This window comes from Podarcis melisellensis, assembly GCF_964234715.1.
Source record: "Podarcis melisellensis genome assembly, chromosome: 6".
NCBI lineage: Eukaryota > Metazoa > Chordata > Lepidosauria > Squamata > Lacertidae > Podarcis > Podarcis melisellensis.
The window spans coordinates 78634470-78654956 of NC_138538.1; the positions used below are offsets into that span (position 1 = coordinate 78634470).

General features: G+C 44.6%; 1 protein-coding gene across 4 annotated transcripts in view; it reads right to left on the minus strand.

Moving 5' to 3' along the window:
- VAV3 (vav guanine nucleotide exchange factor 3) overlaps positions 1 to 20487 on the minus strand; it is a 214802-nt gene that overhangs the window by 31328 nt on the left and 162987 nt on the right. For all 4 annotated transcript variants that reach the window (XM_081917452.1, XM_081917449.1, XM_081917450.1 and 1 more), the window contains exons 20-21: positions 14806 to 14942; positions 4273 to 4338 (exon numbers count right to left, since the gene is read on the minus strand). In XM_081917452.1, the coding sequence (XP_081773578.1) occupies positions 4273 to 4338; positions 14806 to 14942 (203 nt within the window). The remainder of the gene's footprint in view (positions 1 to 4272; positions 4339 to 14805; positions 14943 to 20487) is intronic.

Consider the following 20487-nt stretch of genomic DNA (forward strand, 5'->3'; position numbering starts at 1 on the left):
TTCTACCCATTATTTAAAATTAATGACTAAAACAATGTGTTATTACAGCACTGGTTCACATAAATACATCTGCACAGCTACTTAATTATGATAGGCGACAACTTTAGAAACCTGACTATGCCCACCCCCACCCCCCACTATATATATAATGGGTGTCTGCATTAATTACATTTGGTAATAAATTTTCCTACTTCAGCCAATAAAATGGTCATCTATGTGGGGCTACCTTTGAAATTGACTCGGAAGCTACAACTAATGCAGAATACAGCAGCTAGACTGGGACTAGGAGTGGCCACTGGGACCATATAACACCTAAAGGTCCTAAAGGATCTTCACTGGCTCCCAGTACATTTCCGAGCACAATTCAGAGTGTTGGTGTTGATCAGCCTCAGCTTTGTATATCTCAAGGAACGTCTCCACCCCCATCGTCCAGCCTGGACACTGAGGTCCAGCTCTGAGGGCCTTCGGGCAGTTCTCTCACTACGAGAAATGAAGTTAGAAGGAACCTGACAGACGGCCTTCTCAGCAGTGGTGCCCGCCCTGTGGAGCACCCTCCCAGTGTACATCAAGGAGATAAACAGCTACACGACAGTCAGAAGACATCTGAATGAAGGCAGCCCTGTATAGGGAACTTTTAAAATGTTTGAGGTTTTTATATTTTGTTGGGAGCTGCCCAGAGTGGCTGGGGCAACCCAGTCAGATAGGTAGGATACACATAAAAATAAAATCATCATCATCTACTGAAACATGAACAAATACTGAGTTGTTTTAAGTATCCAACCAAACCATATGGTGTGGACTCCAACTCCCATCAACCCAAGCTGGCATGGCCAATGGTCAGAGATGATGGGAGTTGTAGTCCAGCAATACTGGCACAGCACCATGTTGCCGATGCCTTTACTAAACTCTATATATCAACAGCATTTATTTAAAAGGGGGAAAGGGAAGAGTGGGTGGAGGAGCCAAGTTATTTTGAGAGTGATATTTCTGCCTGGGAAATGAGTGGCTTCTGTAGATATTCTGTAGATGTGGCTTTCTGTAGATGTTGCCAGGACGAAGAAGAAGCCCCACATTACCCCTGGATTTTTCCCCTTGTACTCATACACACTGATGGAGATGCGAGTGTGGTGCTAAGGTGTGTTTAAGCCTGGGCCCCAGACTACTGCTTTGGCAAGATTTTAATGGTTGGTTGACTGATTCTACTATTCCATCTGTTTTTGGTTGTTCTGCTATATCTGGTGCAAAATTGCCAGTTTTAATTTAGAGAAATGTTTTATTGCATTTGTTAGTGGATCTACGTATTTATAACTGTTTTGCAACTGCACACATTCAGGATATAAATAAAGGATATTTATCACCATCGTCTGTCTATTTCACATGCACAGTGAATAACATCACCACCACTACCACCGCCTCCTCTCTGTACAGGGTATGCCATGGCATATCTGCTAAACTGTAATATACAAAACAATCCCGAACCCTGGAATGATATCATCATCACAGGACTGTCGAGATAATAAATGGTGCAGATTACATATGGTAACTAACCACAACAAAAATGGAAAGAAATAAAGTGAATTATAAGCTGTTATTTATCCAATACAGAAGACTTCTTGCTGCCACATATTCCATACTGCAGATAGAAAAAATGCTTTATCAGTGTATCTGAGAGCACACCATAGTATAGATATTCCAGACCTCAACCATTTTTCATTCAATATTTATTCTTCATGCCTTTTGATGTATGTATTTTATACTGTTTCTGGGCACTTTTATATGGGCTGGTTGTAAAGGCTGTTATTTAATAATAATAGTAAAAGCGATGGTGCACTGAAAATTTGATAGATGTTTCATCATCTCCGTTATCATTTGTCATAAGGGAATGTTTATACTTTGCCCTTCCAGGTGAACAGTGGTGAAGCATCAATTTATCTTTCTAGCAAGGGTCTGCCTGTAATACGCTGAAAATTGATGTTTATTCATATTGCAAATTTATGCAAGCTTCATGACTTAACTTCTCCCTGATAAGAATGCATTTCACTGAAAACTGTACCTTAGGCGGTAATTTTCATTTTGCTTTGGGGCTTTGCTGAGTTTTGCTTTTAGGTGTTTCTCCTTTTTTTGTTTCTTTTTCTTTTTTTCCTTTTTCCTTTTTTTTTTTGCTACTTGCACATGGATTCAAAAGAGAGAAGGGGTGGGGAGCACATGTGCAATTGCCACACACATGACAACATTCAAATAGCTTTTGTGGACCTGTCTATGGAACGTTATATCGCGTAGGTAAATTGTAGCTGTGAAACATTATGTACTCACTTCAGAAGAAGCTCAAGAACAGGAATAAAAAGAAGCACTGCCTACAAATGGATTGTTCACAATTTAAAACTAGAGTTCAGAAGGAGGTTTTGAACCCTTTAGGAACAAATGACACATTACATTAAATGCTTGAATACCTTCAATGTATCTGGTAGGGTTGCCATATTTCAAAAACCAGGACACCCCAAAATTTTAAGAAGCCACTGGAACTGTTCATCTTTTTTTTTAGAAAGCCCCCAAAATTGTTGAGCGCCTACTGCCATTTGTATCCCTGACTGCACCGAGGCTGCCCTTCTGCTCATGTGCAAGGAGGGTTACCTGGCAGTGGCTAGGGTAAATTCTCTGGCAACAAGGATATTCAAAAGCAAGACGAGGAAGTTGCAGCATCTCCCTTCCCTTTGCTCACTTACAAGCTTACAATCAGCAGGCCAGGAGCTGAGCATCTGCTTAGTTGTCAGACCACTTCTTCACAGCTTCTGGGTAAGTGAGTAAGGAGAGGGAGCAAGGAGCAAATATGCATCACCAGAGGGCGCTGTAGAGCAGTCATCATCATCAATGGGAAATTGCACTGAGACCTATATTATGTGGGGGAGAGGTGGTTGCATTTTTCCAGACCAGTGTAGATACAGCCCAAGTGGCAGTGGGTACCTGGTAGAGCAGGCAACATCCCAATACTGTGGGCCTTGTTTGGGGCACTTGAGCCCCAGCAAAAAGCCCCTACATGCTTGGTACACATGGCAGGTCTGATTTAACATAAATGCAAAACTGCATATGTTATTGTAGAAGCAAAGAACCTCACCCAGAATTTGCCATACTTACGATTTCTATGTTGTGATTTGTATTCTGGTGCTTCAGTTGTGGTCAAAAAGTGGCTCCTATAAATCTAACCTCACTGGATCCTTTTTTAAAAAATCAGATATGGAATTGCCCACTATTATAGGTTTCCACTACAGTAAAATTGGAAATACTTGAGTAATGGAAATTGCTCACTCTTAGCAGCTAACAGTCCTTTAGGAGACTGAAAAGTCATTTCTACCTTAACATGTTATTTAGGTTTGCCCACCTTCAATGAAACTTCCTTTTAAAACTCCCTTTGTGGCATGGATCTCTAGCTTAGGCCATGAGGAACAATTTGCCTTTGAGTCACATTTCTTCAGTGAACTTACTGTGTGACTATAGTATCCTGAAGTCAACATTCCAAGGGCAACTGGAGAATGATGGTGGGGGATTTTGTCCAAAGTTACAGTGTATAGCTGGAGTCACCACCGTTGCTCCTTCCAGTCCTAATCCAACTGTCTGATTCTACAAACCTGGTATAAAATGAGCTGACTCATGCAGAGCTTTGCTGGCAGATAAAATTATAACAGCACAAGCTGCAAGTCGTGAGCAATTTAAAACATTCAGATGTGATGCATGCCTTTGATAGGAAAGAAGGAGAAGGGATCCAGGAAAGTCAAACCAAGAAGACATATGACAAAATGGGCCAAGAGCTCTGGTTTGATAGCTTTTTGCATTTTCAGATGCATTTCTGAGTCCATTATTATGGTCTAATCTTTCTCTATAACCCAAGGTGACTGGGGAATGTATTAGAAATGGAGCGTTCTTGCTCCACTTTTAAGACAGCAGCTTTATTGCAAAATACATTTATTGTAGGTTTTGACTGCATTTTATTTGAAAACTAGTTAGACAATTTAACTTATTAAATTCTGACGAGTTAAGCCTGTCTCTTGTGCAGGGTTCCTTCTGACTTCCAGTTTTAAGTCCAATAACAAAGAACATAACCATGTTACATTTTTAAATAAAATTAAGTGTAGCATGTAAACAAAAAGAATCACAAAAATAATGTAAATCCCACTAGGCAGGATTAATAAAAACCTTGGAACGAACCAGGCAAGCTCACTGCAAACATTTTTGTGAAAACAATTATATTGACAAACACAATTACATGGGTCTACTTACACAAGGGCAAGGCTTTACTGCATCACTTGGAAAGAAACCAAGTTCCCGGGTCACTACATTTCTACCCTAAAAGAAACAGAAAGATCCAATTAGGGGAAAACAACACATGCAGCTCACCATTGTGCATACAACCCTTTGCACATCCATAGAAACTCCAAATTTCCATGTAACAATTATCAACATGTGCACAGTAATCTGTTCATATTTCATAGCTATTGGACTGGCCTAAATTACAAGAAGATACAGTGGTACCTTGGTTTACAACCATAATCCGTTCTGGAGGTCTGGTTGTAAACCAAAACAGGTTGTAACCCAAGGTGCGTTTTTCCCAATGGGGCCTCCAAAAAAAAAAAAAAAAGAGAAATTGGTTGTAATCCAAAAAAAAAAAGTGGGTTGTAATCCAAAACGGTTATAATCCAAAGCGGTTACAAACCAAGGTACCACTGTAACTCTGCAGGCAATGACTTTCAGTGATGGGATGAATTCCACCATTTGGTGAACACCAGATTTTTTGCATCCCTTCCCCATTTCAAATTAGTCCCCAGAATAGAGATGGTTGAATAAATCTACATCTGGTCCACGTCACAAACATAAATTCATAAATCCATTTTTTTTCCTTTTTCTGCATCAATATACATTTTTTCATTCCAAGTGCATAAGCCAGTGAATAACTACCTTCCAACCCCACACTTCAGTCCAGGAGCTACAGATCAGGGCAGATCAGATCGGAATTCTTGAATTCCGCAAGCATCCCTACCCAGGATCCCCCTACCTGATCTAAAATGGTTCAGATAGTGTCACTATCACTATACAAGTAGTTTTATACCATCGTATAATGAGATATCAGGGTGATGTACAATGTTAAAAGAGATGGTTGGATGTTCACCTGTGTCAGGGAACTGACATCTAAAGCGCCGGAGGCGCAAAGGCTCACTGAGGGTGAGAGAGCAGTAGCAGCGGAAGAGGGAACCAGTAGAGGGCGAGCAAGAACTCCAAGGGAAAGTGAGTCGGAGGGATGGCTCAGAGACGCTTCAAGCGAAACCAGTGGGGAGGTCTCAGGACCTCCTATAGGGACACCCACACCTCGACGGAAACTGTCACGCCGAGAGGCCAGACGACGTGTTTCCGTTAAGGAGCTTTTCTGTTGGAAACGTTTCCGAAAGCAGCCACTTTCGGATTCTACTAGTGATTGACGCAGCCATGCTGGAGGGGCTCCGTCACAGGCAGAGGTTTGAAAGCCTGATCAAACTCTGAGGGACTTGCATTTTACGCACAAGCAGCTCATCGTCCCATCACAGCAATCCGAAAGTCTCCGAAAGCCAGCTTGTGCAGGGAGAAGCATCATGAGCAATCCAGCCGGAACCGGGGAAGCAGGAGCAGCTGGAGGAGGTCCAAGCCTGGAAGAAAGGTACAGGGCGTTGGAGATCCAGTTGGCGCTGCAAACGGCGAGGCTTGAGGAGAGGAGGGCTCAGGATGCAGAAAAGGGAAAGGAGAAAACCACCCCGCTCGCCAGAAAGGTGCCAGGATTGGTGCAGAAATTCGGGGGGGATCCCAGGAACTATCATGCCTTTAGAACAGAGATGCAATACGCTCTAAACTTGCAGTTTGATGACTTCCCCGATGAGGAATCGCGAGTGGCGTATGTGATTGGCCATCTCGAATCCGGGGCGAAAGATTGGGTTAGACCCCTGATGGCAGCGAATAATGAGATCTTAAAGGACACGAGGAAGTTTTTTCGTGCCATGGACCTGATGTTTTCCAGCGATATTGAGCAGGGGGTGGTGCGAAGGCAGTTAATGGCTTGCCAGCAAGGAAGCAGATCTGTCCGTGAGTACTGGACTGAATTTACCATGTTGATTCACAAATTGGGGTGGGACCTATCGGCGGAGCCCATCCAAATGCTTTTCGAAGAGGGGCTTTCTTCAACCGTCAAAGATGAGCTTTCCCGGGGCCCCAGGGCGGAGTCTATGGACCAGTTAACCAAATCTGCGCTGGCCATAGGAGCGCGCCAGGAGGCGAGGGCTATGGAAAAGCGGGAAGGGAAAGGAGACCGTTGGAGGGAGTTCCGCATTCCAGACATTCCAGAGCCACCTTTCCCGCCGGCAGAGCCGATGGAAGTTGGAACAGCGCGGGCGCGCGCAGTTTCAAATCCCAGTGAAGGGCGGAAAAAGGAGGGAAAGAGCGCCAAGAGATGTTATCTCTGCCAACAGCCAGGGCACTTTGCCAGAGTTTGCCCACAAAGAAAGGAATGGCAAGGGATGGCAGGAGCTGTTGGGGGAAAGGAAGAGGAAGGCAAGGAGCAAGTAAAAGCCAACGCCTGGCTGCCACCGTTGGGGCACAGCAGCCAGGCCAAAGAGCAATGAAAGTGCCCATGCCAGAACCCCCCAGACCCGCTTTAGTGATAGAGGTGTTACTAGAACTGCCAAACGGACACCCACTAAAGGTCAAGGCGCTTTTGGATTCAGGCAGCTCCTGTAATTTCATGAGTAAGGAGTTTGCAGCTGAGCACCAGATACAGACTATCCCTTTAAGTAACCCCTTGCAGGTGACTACGATTGACGGCAGAGAGCTGTTGGGGGGAGAAGTTAGCCAACAGACTGTCCCGATGATAATGAGAGTGGCAAGGCACACTGAACAGATAGCGTTTAATGTGGCCATCCTGGGAGGAGCGCCCATCATTTTGGGGATGAGCTGGCTGGCGCTACACGATCCGCTAGTGGGCTGGCATCAGAGGGTGGTCTCCTTTGGGTCAGCGCATTGCCTAGAACACTGCAAGGAGGGGAAGGTTTCGGGAGGAGACAGAGTCACCCTAGCGGGGATGGAAGTGATGGACAAAGGGAAGGTGCCCCCGCAATACGCAGATCTGAGCAACGTATTCAGCGAAAGGGAAGCAGACAAACTGCCACCGCATAGACCCTTTGACTGTCAAATCAACCTACTCCCAGGGGCCCAACTCCCAGTAGGCAAGCTGTACGCCATGTCAGACAGGGAGATGCAGGAGCTGAGGGAGTTCATTGACAAAAACTTGAAGCGAGGTTTCATCAGAGAGTCCCGAGCGGTGGGGGGCAGCCCAGTGTTCTTTGTGGACAAAAAGAACACAGACAAACCGAGACTGGTGTGTGACTTCAGGGCCCTCAATGCAGTGTCGGAGCCCCTGGCTTTCCCTATGCCCCGAATTGATGACATTTTGACCAGAGTAAGGAAGGGAAAGATTTTTACAAAACTGGACCTGCGGGGGGCGTACAATCTGATACGCATAAGGAAGGGAGATGAATGGAAGACCACCATGTTTACCCCGTTGGGAGCCTTTGAATACCTCGTTATGCCCTTCGGTCTACAAGGGGGCTCCGCGTGTTTTCAAGCTTTTATAAACCACGTTCTGGGACCTTTGCTCTACAAGAATTGTGTGGCCTTTTTAGACGACGTGTTGGTGTATTCGGAAAATGAGGAACAGCATGTGAGGGACGTTCGAGAAGTGTTGGGCAGGCTGCAAGCCAACCAGCTGTGGGTGAAACTGGAGAAGTGCCAGTTTCATACCAAGGAGGTGGAATTCCTGGGGTACCGCTTGTCAGACAAGGGATTGGCCATGGATCCAGGCAAGGTCCAAGCGGTACTGGAATGGAAGACACCGAAGACCAAGAAGGACGTGCAAAGATTCTTGGGATTTGGGAACTTTTATCGGAAGTTCATCAAGAACTTTGCCCACTTGACGGCGCCCATCACCGACTGTCTCAGCAGCAAGAAGAAATTTGTTTGGACGGCAGAGGCGGATCGAGCCTTTGAAGAACTGAAAAGGGCTTTCGCCTCGGAAGAACAACTTCTGCATGTGGATTTACGAAAACCCATGAGAGTGGAAACAGATGCATCCGACCGGGCGGTAGGGGCGGTCCTTCTTCAACCGGGGAGGAGTGCGTCGGAGTGGAGACCGTGTGCCTTCTTCTCGCGGAAGCTGAATAAGTCCGAGAGGAATTACACGGTGTATGACAGGGAACTACTTGCCATTCACGAAGCATTCCGGAGGTGGAGACATTTATTAATTGGGGCACAACACAAGGTGCAAGTGTGCACCGACCACAAAAATTTAGAGTATTGGAGAACAGCTCGAGTGCTCAACCAACGACAAGTGAGATGGGCACAGGAATTCTCCAAATTTAACTTTGAGATTTGTTATGTGCCAGGCCCAGAAAACGTCAGGGCGGACGCGCTCTCACGCAAACCAGAATATTGGGAAGGGGAGGGGGTGATCGAAGAGAGACATGTCATCCCGGAGGACCGCTGGGTGTGTGGGGCGGCGATGGTGGGGCAACGAGAACTGGTGGAGGAAACGGAAAATGATGAATATGCCCAGGATAAGCTCAGAGGTCTCAGGGGGGAGGGCGAGAGCCCCGGAGGTTTTGAGGAAAGAAATGGGGCATTGTATTACAAAGGGGCACTGTATATACCCGAAGGTGAATTGAGGGGGAGAGTACTCAAGCAGTTGCATGATAGCCCCACGGCGGGACATTTTGGGCAACACAAGACCATGTGGTTGGTTACCAGGGAATTTTGGTGGCCTAAGGTGAGGGAAGATGTAAGGGAGTATGTAAGAGGGTGTGACCAATGTCAGCGAGCCAAAGGGGAAAGAAGGGCGCCGGCAGGGTTATTAGAACCTTTACCCACACCAGAACGGCCTTGGGAAGCGATATCAATAGATTTTATGACGGATCTGCCAAGGTCCAAGGGGAAAACAGCCATCATGGTAGTAGTAGACCTGTTAACTAAGATGTGCCACTTTGTAGCATGCTCACATGCAGTCACAGCGGAAGAAACGGCGAAGTTGTTTGTGGAACATATCTTTAGGTTGCACGGGGCTCCTTCGAGGGTGATCTCAGATCGAGGCAAACAATTTACTTCCAGGTTCTGGAGGAAGCTCATGAGCTTGTTACACGTGGAAGTCAATTTTTCAACTGCCCGGCACCCTGAAACCAACGGGCAGGCGGAAAGGGCAAATGGCATTCTTCAACAATATCTTAGGTGTTATGTCAATGACAGAGAGAACGATTGGGTCGAAAAGTTGGCGTTGGCAGAATTTGCCTACAATAATGCGGAGAATGTGTCCACAGGGATGAGTCCCTTTTTGGCTAATTACGGGTGTCACCCCAGGGCATTTCCAGGGGAAGGAGGGGAGAGATGGAGCGTCCCAGCGGCTGAACATTTTGTAGAAGAGATGGAAGCCATCCATCAGCAGCTCCAGCTCAACTTAGAAAGGGCTAAGGCACAATATAAGAAGCAGGCAGACAAGAACAGAAGGGAAGGTGAAACCATAAGGGTGGGGGATCAAGTGTGGTTGTCAACCCAAGGGTTGCCGTTCAAAGGGGGTTGTAAGAAACTGAGGCCCAGAAGATTGGGACCCTTTGAGGTGATTCAGCAGGTCAACCCGGTAGCTTTCAAACTCCGATTACCCAATCACATGAAATTGCACCCAGTGTTCCACAGGTCGTTACTGTCACCATACAGGGGAGGAGGTGAAGGGGAGCACGTCAGGGGACCAGCCTTGGAAGAGAGGGAACGCCGCAACCATGTAGCGGAAATCCTCGATTCCAGGTGGAAGGGAAATCAGGTGGAGTATTTAGTGGCGTGGGAAGGGGAACCGGAGTCAGAAAACACCTGGGTAAGTGCGCAGGAAGTCAATGACGAGGTTTTAACAGAAACGTTCCATCAAAGGTTCCCGAGGAAACCTCAGCCGATAGCAAGGTTTAGGAGGGAGTATTTCGGCACCACCGATGAGGAAGAGGAAATGGAAGGGTTCGCGGAGTCGGAGTTGGAAGAGGGAGTGGACTCTGATGACGAAGAGTACTTAGAGAGTAGGAACAGCAACAAGTGGAAGGAAGTGTTCGCGACGTCGGAAGATGAGGGAGGTTCTTTCAAGGGTTTTACCTCCTCACCGCCAGTAGGAGAGGAGACGGGAGGGGGTGAAGGGGGCCCTGGAGGGGAGGTGGATGTCAGGGAACTGACATCTAAAGCGCCGGAGGCGCAAAGGCTCACTGAGGGTGAGAGAGCAGTAGCAGCGGAAGAGGGAACCAGTAGAGGGCGAGCAAGAACTCCAAGGGAAAGTGAGTCGGAGGGATGGCTCAGAGACGCTTCAAGCGAAACCAGTGGGGAGGTCTCAGGACCTCCTATAGGGACACCCACACCTCGACGGAAACTGTCACGCCGAGAGGCCAGACGACGTGTTTCCGTTAAGGAGCTTTTATGTTGGAAACGTTTCCGAAAGCAGCCACTTTCGGATTCTACTAGTGATTGACGCAGCCATGCTGGAGGGGCTCCGTCACAGGCAGAGGTTTGAAAGCCTGATCAAACTCTGAGGGACTTGCATTTTACGCACAAGCAGCTCATCGTCCCATCACAACCTGTCATGGATGCTTTAGTTGGGGTTGGACTAGATGACCCTCGGGGTCCCTTCCAACTTGACAATTCTATAAAACACTGCTTAAAAATACATGTGCATTTCTGTGTACAGTTTTGCCCTAATTTTGTACACATTATTTGACTGGGGAACTGCACTGCAAAATTCAGAGACGTGCAAATTTAGAATGGTGGCTATTTTCAGTTCACATGTTGCTTTGGAAAGTGTGGATTATGTATGTGAACTGAATCAAATTTCTACCCCATCCCCAACAGCAGCAACTCAAAGCCTGGTTGCTGTGTCAGGGCATATTTAATGCCACACTCTCCTGAGTTTTTTTAAAAATAAATAATACATTCATTGGATGTCCAATTTGGTCACTTCAGATCATTCCCGGAGCAGACTGGACAGGGACACAATTTATTCATTTTTTTCTAACACCGTGAACCAAATATAAGAGTTCTCTCAAGACAAGCAATTAACAAATCATGTAGCTATTCAGGATGCTAGTTGTTGCCCTAAACTTTGTGCATGTAGTATTGCCACAGTACAGTGGTACCTCTGGTTACAAACTTATTTCGTTCTGGAGGTCCATTCTTAACCTGAAACCGTTCTTAACCTGAGGTACCACTTTAGCTAATGGGGCCTCCCGCTGCTGCCATGCCACCGGCGCACGATTTCTGTTCTCATCCTGAGGTAAAGTTCTTAACCCGAGGTACTACTTCCGGGTTAGTGGAGTCTGAAACCCAAAGTGTTTGTAACCTGAGGTGTTTGTAACCCAAGGTACCACTGTACATAAAGAGTTGTACTCCTTTCAAGGATCTCTGGAAGCCAGTCAGGAACAGTATGGAGAAATAGCAATAATGTCGATGTTGTTGTTGTTGTTTTAAAAAACCTTTGAATTTAGGTTTGTACAAGTAACCATATACCTGTTTTACATCCCCAAACTTACATCTACATATTACATATGCTTTGCTCAAAAATTTCCAGTTTCAAGTATCAGAATCAATGTTTGTAGCTATTGGGTACTCACGAGAGATCACAGGGGACTGTAAAGGTAGTGGTAAAGGTAGGAATTACTACAGTAGTGGTGTGTAGCAACTTAGGAAAGTATCCTGGCTCTGTGGGGAAGGATTTACTGTGCACAAAAGCAACTATTGGCTGCTTCACTCCCTGGTCGCCCACACAACCATGTACCTCCTCAGGTAGGCCCAGTGAAAGAACCTCTGAACAAAGAACCTACAAACAATTACATTGGGCTTAAAAAGTAATTGAACTAACACCGCTGCTGAAAATTAGGCCTTTGCCAGTGTCTTGAGTCCACGGAATTCTCCAGTTTTCAAATTTTAATAGTAGAACTCTTGTGCCATTAACAGCTCAACCCTTGAGAATAACTGCACTGGCAATGCAGAGCACTGGTCAGCAATTAGCTTTCTTGATTTTATTTTAGTGAGGAGCTGCAGGCCAAGGCCTCTTCATCATTCCACAAACTGGGACGGCTGACTAATTCCAGCATCATAGATGCACCTCTATAGGAGGAGGAGGCAGCTCTCAGTGGTTCAGTATTAAGGTGCAGATCAAATGAGTTATGCATGAAATCCCTGTGTACAGAGAAGCAGTACATCCATTTTAAAAAGAACTCTGTCCTAATCCTCTCCCTGGTGTGCTAGTTTTCTTCACACAATAAAAGTATTATACATTGCATTCAAATAAGCAATACACCGATTGCATTTTTAAGTAGCGTGATTCCAGGTGGGATCTACCAAATTATTATTCTGAACATGCAGATTGGCTTTAATAGATCTGGATTCCTTCTATTATGAAAAGGCTCCCTAAAATGAGGCATGATGGTTGCCATGTGCCAGTCTTGGGGATTTCCATTCTTAACAAGCAGTAACATCACTTCAAATGCAAGACGAATGAAGCACAAAACTGACGAATTAAGGAGGAGTTTCAGACACTTGTCTGGAGCACTGAATAAAGTTGCAATATTGGACCTTTGAACTACAACCTATCTTTCATCATAGATTTGTTTGTTTGGGGTTTGTTTTTTAATTTGTTCCAAGCCAAGAGGTGCATTCCTAACCCTGGGGATAAGCTCTCAGAGATAACAAAATATATAACGTAAGCTGTGATGCAGTGTTGCCTTTGCAGGTTCTCTTTGCAATTGCACAATATCCACTGGTTTATTTTACCGTAAAAACAAAAGACAAGCGTTTGGGGGGGGGGGTTGGATGAAGGCTATGTTCAACAACTTTACCAGAAAACCAGTAAATTCAAGTGGAATTTAACTTGGAACTAAACATGTTTAGTTTTTTAAGGGACGCGGGTGGCGCTGTGGGTAAAAGCCTCAGTGCCTAGGGCTTGCTGATCGAAAGGTCGGCGGTTCGAATCCCCGCGGCGGGGTGCGCTCCCGTTGCTCGGTCCCAGCGCCTGCCAACCTAGCAGTTCGAAAGCACCCCCGGGTGCAAGTAGATAAATAGGGACCGCTTACCAGCGGGAAGGTAAACGGCGTTTCCGTGTGCAGCTCTGGCTCGCCAGAGCAGCGATGTCACGCTGGCCACGTGACCCGGAAGTGTCTCCGGACAGCGCTGGCCCCTGGCCTCTTAAGTGAGATGGGCGCACAACCCCAGAGTCTGTCAAGACTGGCCCGTACGGGCAGGGGTACCTTTACCTTTAAACATGTTTAAGATTGGCAGTTAGCAAGTGACACAGACTCTGGTGCTAATTGATCCACAGCTTTTAGTGAAGCTCAAGTAAAAGTACTGCCTTCCTCTTTGTTTTGATTCTTTGTGGTGCTTCCCATCCCCATCTCCCGCATTCTTGCACACAACATAGTCTGGAAGGGGGCAGGTCAGCATGTGATCTAGTGTTCCAGACAACCTTTGGAGAAAACAAAAAAAGCCTAGAAATTGTATGCAAGTAAGGATCACTGATCAAATATTGCACTCTTTTAAAATCTCACAAAAGAAATGTGTTTCAAAAATCCCAAAGCATTTTAATAGCAGTCACTTCTGCCCCTTCTCAAATGAAAGGAGTTGTCAACAGCTCCCTGCAGGAACAAACAATCCCTGCAGAAACAAGTCACGCCAGAGAGCTGAATCTGGCAGGGAGCGCACCCAGAAATCAGTAAAAAGCAAAACAAAACAGGTTTGTTTGCTTGTTTACATTGGTTGCTGTGTTTTCTGGAAATGACAGCACATCAGACTGAAAAGTAGCACAGGTGACCTGGGTGAGAGAGATGCAGAAAGATACATGCCCAGGATATTGCTGGCTGCCAGGGGATTCAGATGGAGAGGAGAATATGAACTGGGCTGAGCTGAGCTGGGAGGAAGGATAAGAAACAAGAACAAGAAAAGACCTTCCTGCAGTGATGAGTGGAACAGAGGTTATGAGAGAATTGAGAGTGATGTACACCCTGCTGAACAGGCTTATTTTGGCCCCTATAGTCAAAGAGGGAAGTTACTATGCTAGGGAGCTGTAACTGTAATAAGAATTAAAGGTAAAGGTAAAGGACCCCTGACCATTAGGTCCAGTCGTGGCCGACTCTGGGGTTGCGGCACTCATCTTGCTTTACTGGCCGAGGGAGCTGGCGTACAGCTTCCGGGTCATGTTCCCAGCATGACTAAGCCACTTCTGGCAAACCAGAGCAGCGCACGGAAACGCCGTTTACCTTCCCGCCAGAGCGGGACCTATTTATCTACTTGCACTGGTGTGCTTTTGAACTGCTAGGTTGACAGGAGCAGGGACCGAGCAACGGGAGCTCACCCCGTCACGGGGATTCGAACCGCCAACCTTCTGATCAGCAAGCCCTAGGCTCTGTGATTTAACCCACAGCGCCACCTGTGTCTCCAAATGCATTAAAAGCAGCAGAGCCTCAAAGCTTCACATGACCTCTTCATAGGATTAGCCACCCTAGGTACCTCTGTAGGAAGCCTGCTGTTGTTTTTCCCCAACTTGATTTGGCTTGAAGCTGGGCTGTTGGTTAAGTGGAAACTTCCCCAGCATTACACAAAGTAGGAACCACGGCTTCTCATACAGAGGCAACAGATTAGCCCTGAGGAGATGCAGCGGGCCTGGTCTTGGGCACCAGTCAGGGACATCTTCAGTAGCTTCAGCTAATGAAGCAGAACGGCCAAGTACTTTACCTGCCAAAACAAGCTGTGTGCATCCCCTTTGATGAGTTCAATTATGTCCCCGATCTGGATATGTAAAGGAGGGCCGTCGTGTGGAGCTGGCTGTGGTGTCCCGCTATAGTTTCGAATTACTTGCATTTTTGGTAAGCCTGAAAAGAAAAGCACAGGTTAGCTATATGTGGTGAATTATCCAAAATCAATGGCCCTACCCAGGAACTCAGATCTAAAGCAGGACCCCTCCAATAGGGCCAGTTCACAGTCTGCAGAATGAGCCCCCCCCCCCTTTGCCAAAGGATAGCATCACATTGATAGGCTCTTTAGGGTTGTTGTTTTCAATCCCCCAAAAATTTTTGTTTTGAGTTTTATGCTGGCTGTTGTGTCATCTCCTGCTGTCATGTTCTATTTATTATTATTATTATTATTATTATTATTATTATTATTATTATTATTCCTATGTTTTATGGTTTCAGCTACTATCATCTACTTTAAGGATCATTTGGTTGAAAAGCAGAATGCCAGTGGGAAAATACAAATCAAAATCAGATTAAAATAAAAAATACAAAATCACAGTGCAGTCCAAGGAATTGCTTATTCAGAAGTAAGCCCTAGGGAACTAAAGGAGACTTTTACTTCTAGGTACATGTGTATAGGATTGTGGCCATGAGGGGGGGGGAGGCAAAATCTGAATGCCTCAAATAACCTGAATACATCCAACAAATGGATTAGGGTGGAGAAAAAGTCAAATTGTATGTTGACATATGGACTAAGATAAGAAGGGAGACCTTTTTCACTATCAAGCCTCCTCCCCTGTATTATTATTTTTAATGTGGTTGTGCGAGAAAAATATTTTTCTCTAGGCTGCTGCTTAGTTCATGAAAGCACAGCACGTACAGTTTAATGGAAAATAATCAATTTTTTCATCAGCTCACTCCTGTCCTCCTATTAATTCTCTCTTGAGGCACTAGTCAATTTCATCGCCACGGAGGCTCATCCTTTCCTGAGTGTACATACAACTCTGGCCCTGTAAAAGATTTATATCTTAAGGTTATCTTTCTAATTTTAGAGCCATAAAAAGGTGATAGATGTGATGAGGTAATGCTTTAGACGCTGATATGGAGAAATTCCGTGCGTTCACATCAGTCTTCTTTGAGTGCACCACTGAAAGGGAAATGTGTCCAAGACAACAGGAAATCACAAGTCACTCCATGTTTCTGATATAATCATTTGAAAAGGAAATCTAATTTTTTCTTAAGTGTTATTGGATTTACAGAGTAATTCAATCGTTCAATTGCACTCTACAAGCAAAGGAACTCCAAATGCAGCACCATATGTTGCTTGTAGTGGCCTCTCTGCCAAATTGTCTTGTTAAAAGGGCATTTTCCAATGGAACAATGGTGTTCACCAGCTCAAAAGTTTTGTTTTAAGTAAAGAGAAAGAAAAAGGATTTTAAAAAGTTAACGTGGTTCCTCTAATTCAAGGTTATGACAGGCATTTACTAAGAGCTTATCCTGTTGATCATGCCCAAGCCATATTTTAGCCTCCATAGGACGCTTGCTAAGTCTCCAGTGCAAATGCAATATTGTGATGGGTCTTATGCAGCTTATGGAGAAAGACCGTGCTGCAGGAGATTTTACATAAGGGGGAGTGAAACCTTCCCTATTACTGCTGCAGATATTTCACCATCACCCAGAAATGATTTCACAGATCAGGATATTTATGTACAAACATGGAAGTGGCAGGTAGGATTTTCAACATTACTAGTTCACACAAGCTCCTAACATTGCTGTGTCCCCTACTTAAAAGCAAAGACCTGCCTTAAAATTGTGGACTGTTTCCTGCATTTGAATGATCCAGCTTCTATAGTGTTTTTGAACATGATACATGAGGCCTTATTAGAGAACTCTAATCATTTAGCTGTTTTCACCCCCAAGGAAGCTTGAAACAGGAAAAAAAAACACTGGGCATTTTGCATCTTAGATTAAAACAGAGCACTTATCCTTGATGTGCTTGATTTCCTCATGCAAGGAACTTGCTTGTGTGGAGGGGCACTCACTTACATGAGCCCTCACCTGCAGCCTAAAATGCAAGCTACCACAGCAGCTGCTCCAGCACACCCAGCCAGAATTGCAAGGTTAAGCAAAGTCACATTTAAGCTATTGACTTAACAAGGGAAGGTCACATCAGGTGACATTTTACATTATGTGTTTACTGTGAGCATGCAAGGCGTGCACAGACTCATCTGGAAGAGCCACTGGTAACTGTAATCTAATCAGGCAACTGTAACACTTATGTGCATAAGGTTTATGCTGCTCCACAAAGCCACCTTTTAAAAATTCCAATTTTGTGCAAAATCATTTGTGCAAATCCATGCAAAATTCACAGGTTATGTGTTCATGAACATAGTCTATCTAAATTGCACTCATATGGTATAAAGCCATCCAAGCTGGTGGTCCTTACTGCAACGTCTCAGAGAAAATTTCACAGTTAAACTATGTGTGAAGTAGTTTCTTTTGTCTTTCTTGAATTTCCCAACATTCAGCTTTGTTAGATGGCCCCAAGTTCTAGTATTATGTGGGATATTAGCGTACTGAATGCAACACAAAGATGTCTCAAATAAAAGCAGCAACAGAAACACAAAGCTCCATGTACCAGTTTCTGTTGGACTCCAATTTACGAACATCATTTTACAAATTTAATTTACCAATTCTGCTCATAGTTAAAAGGTGAACCAGAACATGTTTATCCTCCAAGCCCAATAACTATTCAACACTCCCTCCTCCAAACGTGTTAAGGCTCCTCAGGTAAAGGGAAACTTTCTGACTCATGTACAGCATGCTCACCTGAGAGTTCAGCCTACCCAGACATCTGGAGATTGCCTGTATTGATTAAGGATATAGAACCAGCGTTTCTAGAGGTAACATGCATTATTCACTACTTTCAGTTTCAAAAGGAGGAAGGCGCATCAGCCTTATCATATTAAGAAGCAGAAAAACCATGCTACTATGGTATGGGGAGGTGGAATAGAGAATTGTTCTCCACCAGTTTGGGCAATGTACTTGAGAGTATAGTAGCAAGTCAGTTTCAGGAATACTTGAGAGAAGCTGATTGTTTAGGCCCATTTCAATCTGGCTTCACACTGGTTTTGGCACTGAAATGGCTTTGGTCACCCTGGCTGATGGCCTTTAATTAGAAGGAAGAAAGTGCGAGTGCCAATTCTCCTTGATGTCTCAGCAGTTTATCATTATGCACGGTATCTGGTGGGTTTCTCTCAACTCGAGTATATTTCAGAAGCACATTGTTATAGTGGTTCCACTCCTACCTACTGGGCTGGTTCCAGATAGTAGCAATGGAGGACATCTGCTCAGCTGCTTGGCAACTGTGCTGTGGGATCCACGGGGCTTTATGTTGTCCCCCACACTATTTAACTTCTATGGATTACTGCAATGCACTCTGCATGGGGCTCCACTTGATGACAACTTAGAACCTTGAACTGGTCCAAAATCCAACAGCCAGATTGCTGGCTGGGGTTACATTCAGAACTCATATAACCCACAGCTATGTTGATTGCCAGTTTGTTTCTGGGCCCAATTCACGGTGTTCATGTTAGTGTTTAAAGCCTTAAACGACTTAGACCAATATCTGACAGATTTCCCCCTTCCCTATAGACCCTCTCAGGTGTTAGGAACATCAGAGGTGGCCCTCTTGGTAGTTCCACTGCTCTCAGAAGCTGATGTGGGGTGGCCTGGGAAAGCACATTCTTTGTAAAAATCCCCAAGTAAAAATAAATAAATCAGAGTTTTGTTCATTCACTCAGATAACCCCCCTCTTCTCCCTAATATGCTTTCATAGTTCTCCTTCCTGAATGTCTAAAGGGTTCTCCCCTTTTCCCAGTCTTTTGCAGGCTTCAAGTGGGAAGTAAGTAAAGCATTGCGTTCTCTTTACAACCTCTCTCTATAAGCAACCATCATTCAAGTTGCTACTGTAGCAGCTGAACATCATTAATATTTAAAAACTTTATAATGGAGTAGCAATAGCATGACAGTACACTTTTTTAAAATAATGATACCTCCCACAATACAAGCCTTCACTAGGAAGCTTTGCTTTTCAACTCTCACTAAGCAACCATCTCTTTTTCGTGTGCAGATTATAAAGTTGGGAGATTTCTCTGATGGTCATTTAATAAAATTATTCTGACTACAATCATGATGCCTCACAAATTGATGAAAGTTTTTAATGAACTAACAGCCTCTAAAATGAGCTAACACCAATGCAATGTATCTTCTCAGGTCAGAGGAAATGGCTTACAGAATAAAACTAACAGAACCTTCAGCATCATTTATTATCAAGGGCAGGCTCATGTGAGAATGCATTGCAGTAGTCTAGCTGAAGAGTTCACAATTGTGAACATTACCTTTTCTAAGTATAGCTATGAATACTTTTATCTTACGTAGTTCTGTCTGGAGTGCTACCTCCGCATGGCCTTTGTTTACATCATGAAATGTCACAATGACCTGTTCCTATCAGACGCAATTCTAGCAGAATTCAACAGCAGTGTCAGTCATACAAGTTCATCCTCCAAACAACTAAGGGGTGGGAGCTACTCCAAACTGGCCCACGCATTAAGTTAAACAATAACCTAAGAAATTAAACAGAATCAGGCAAGGGTTCTAGTGCTTCAGATGAAGTTACTATTAAATTCAGTAGCTCACCTTTAAGATTAATCAGACAAACTGATTATGTGACTACATAATATAGAAGTGTGACTGTGCTAGACATCAAGGTCTTTAATTTTAGCCACAGAAACGGAAATGACTTACAGTGTACTTCTGTTCTTCATGATTCAAAGAGGACATTTTAGGAGTTATTGAGAATAGGAGTAGCTACAGGGTTATGGGGTTCTTCAAGGGCAGTCGGGAAAGGCAGGAGGCAGGACCTCTAAACCTGCTTCTGGACCAATGTTCCTAGTCTTGAAGGCATCCCTCCAGAGTCAGGAGGGAACTGCAAGTATTCCTCCCTAGGCTACCCTTTCCATTTACTTTATTTCCATTCATGAATCATTTCATAGGAAACATCTCAAGACATCTTCAAGAAAAAAAACGTATGGAAAGCATGCATAGAAACAATTTCAAATCCCATACAGGTACAGTCTGGGATAAATTATTAATTTTTTTAAAAACCACCTTAAAATGCTTGTTGAAGGAGGAAGATGGGAAAGCCACAGAGGACAAAGATTTGATGAGATGGGAGACTGATAACACAGGATATGTCCAAACAGTTTCCTAAGCAAGTGAATGGAACTTATCTTAGGAACAGAAGAGAGTGAAATTTGGAAACCCTTAGATGGAGGAAGTGCATCCCACTGCAGGTGTTCTTTTCCCTTTATTCCCTTTATTAAGAAAAACACGTACCAACGCACCAGACTACAAGACGCACCTAGTTTTTGGAGGAGGAAAACAAGAAAAAAAATATTCTGAATCTCAGAAGGCAGAACAGCAAGAGAGATCGCTGTGCAGTGAAAGCAGCAATCCCTCTTGCTATTCTGGCTTCTGTGATAGCTGCGCAGCCTGCATTTGCACCATAAGACACGCACACATTTCCCCTTACTTTTTAGGAGGGAAAAAGTGAGTCTTATAGAGCAAAAAATACGGTATGTCCATTATTTGAGAGTACCACCTCTCTCCATATGGACCTATC